This window comes from Cyprinodon variegatus, unplaced genomic scaffold (genome assembly GCF_000732505.1).
Source record: "Cyprinodon variegatus isolate N-32 unplaced genomic scaffold, C_variegatus-1.0 Scaffold618, whole genome shotgun sequence".
Taxonomy (NCBI): domain Eukaryota; kingdom Metazoa; phylum Chordata; class Actinopteri; order Cyprinodontiformes; family Cyprinodontidae; genus Cyprinodon; species Cyprinodon variegatus.
The window spans coordinates 162604-164250 of NW_015151071.1; the positions used below are offsets into that span (position 1 = coordinate 162604).

Here is a 1647-nt window from a genome sequence, read left to right on the forward strand (position 1 = left end):
AGCAATGGGTAGAGTGTATTTCTTTAAAGTTAAGACTAGTTTAAAGTTATCTTCATTGAAAAGTACAGTGCTTTTCCTTCAAAAATAAGGACATTTCGATGTGACCCCAAACTTTTGAACGGTAGTGTGTATAAATATTTTTTTTTTACACAGACAAGGTTTACACACATTAAAACAACTTAATATGACATGTAAAAGCTGCCCATAACAGTGATATTAGTAAATATCTAAAAGACATTTTCTACTAAACCTGAAAGAGATCCACTCACAGGACGGAAAGGCGCATCTTTGAAATTATAAGGAATAAAAAATGATGCGAAACAGATTTATCTATTTTAAGGCTTTTAATTCCATTAAACCCAGTAACCTGAATGATGTTGCAAATCTGAAGGTTTTTTAAAAACGGAGAAACATAACAGCTGGATCCTTTAAACAGATTCACTCATGCATTTAAAAATGTTCCTTACTTGTAGTGTTCATCCTCCACAAACTTCTGCAGCTCCTCGATATACCTGACAGAGTTCAAATACTTCTGGATGTGAGGCAACACTGGGATGTCTGGGAGAGGAGCACACAGTTATAAGTCAGAGAAAAAAACACATCAGAGTGAATTCAGTTTAAGAGAGAAGGAAATTAATTTTCGATATAAAATACAAAGTAGTGCATAAAAAGAAGGGAACATTTTGTCCTTATTTTTTTTAACATTTATTGATACTTAAATATAGTTCAGGACAAAAAGTTAAATAGCTTTCAGACAAGAGCAGATAAGGAAAATAATCCAGAAATTTGACTAAAGGCCAGATCACACCGGCTGCTAAACACTCTTTAATCTCTGATCCTATTTTTTTCCATGTCTCGCTGAGAGGCTCCGACTGGGCAGGGTGAGCAGATCTGTGCAGATTTTTTTATCCTACATCTCTGTTGTTTACAGAACTTATAACAATTCCCCTCATTTCCCTTCGACAGATTATAAAAGTTATAAAAAAAATAAATAAATAAAAAACACTGTCGCATTCTATAAAGCAAAACCCCTCTAACAAGTCTGTGCAGCATCTCAAACTAGAACAGATAGAAAATGTTCATATATTAAAAACATAATGAGATCTACGTCTAAAGAAAGAAAACGGCAATAAACGGCATGGGACGGTTTCTATGCCGACTGAAGCAGAGAGGTGATTCTCAGACAGAGATCTGGGAAGTTTATCTAAGTTTTTCTTTCTTCTTTTCATAAACAGGTGAAACGATACGCTGCGCTTACCTGCTCTGTCCGCCCCTCCTTTTGTTTTTCTTTTGAGGCTCAAAGAGGATCACTACTTTATCTGTTTTCTGTCCTCCTGAACTCCTATCAGGGGAAACTTTTCTATTTCTTAATGTTTCATTCATCGTTTTTTACACCATGTATGACTCCAAAACTTACTGAGCCCCTAAAGGGACATGGAGGGAAAAAATAAACTTTTGCGAGATCTCGCAAAACTATTGCGGGATCTCGCAAAAGTAATGCGAGATCTCGCAAAAGTATTGCGAGATCTCGCAAAAGTATTGCGGGATCTCGCAAAAGTATTGGGGGATCTCGCTAAAGTATTGGGGGATCTCGCTAAAGTATTGGGGGATCTCGCTAAAGTATTGGGGGATCTCGCTAAAGTATTG

The 1647-nt window shown here is 36.4% G+C and overlaps 1 protein-coding gene across 7 annotated transcripts in view; it reads right to left on the minus strand.

Annotated features, from left to right (window-relative positions):
- Nucleotides 1-1647, minus strand: part of ralgps2 (Ral GEF with PH domain and SH3 binding motif 2) — a 145419-nt gene that overhangs the window by 22658 nt on the left and 121114 nt on the right. For all 7 annotated transcript variants that reach the window (XM_015392982.1, XM_015392985.1, XM_015392988.1 and 4 more), the window contains one exon: nt 468-558. In XM_015392982.1, coding sequence (XP_015248468.1) covers nt 468-558 — 91 coding nt within the window. The remainder of the gene's footprint in view (nt 1-467; nt 559-1647) is intronic.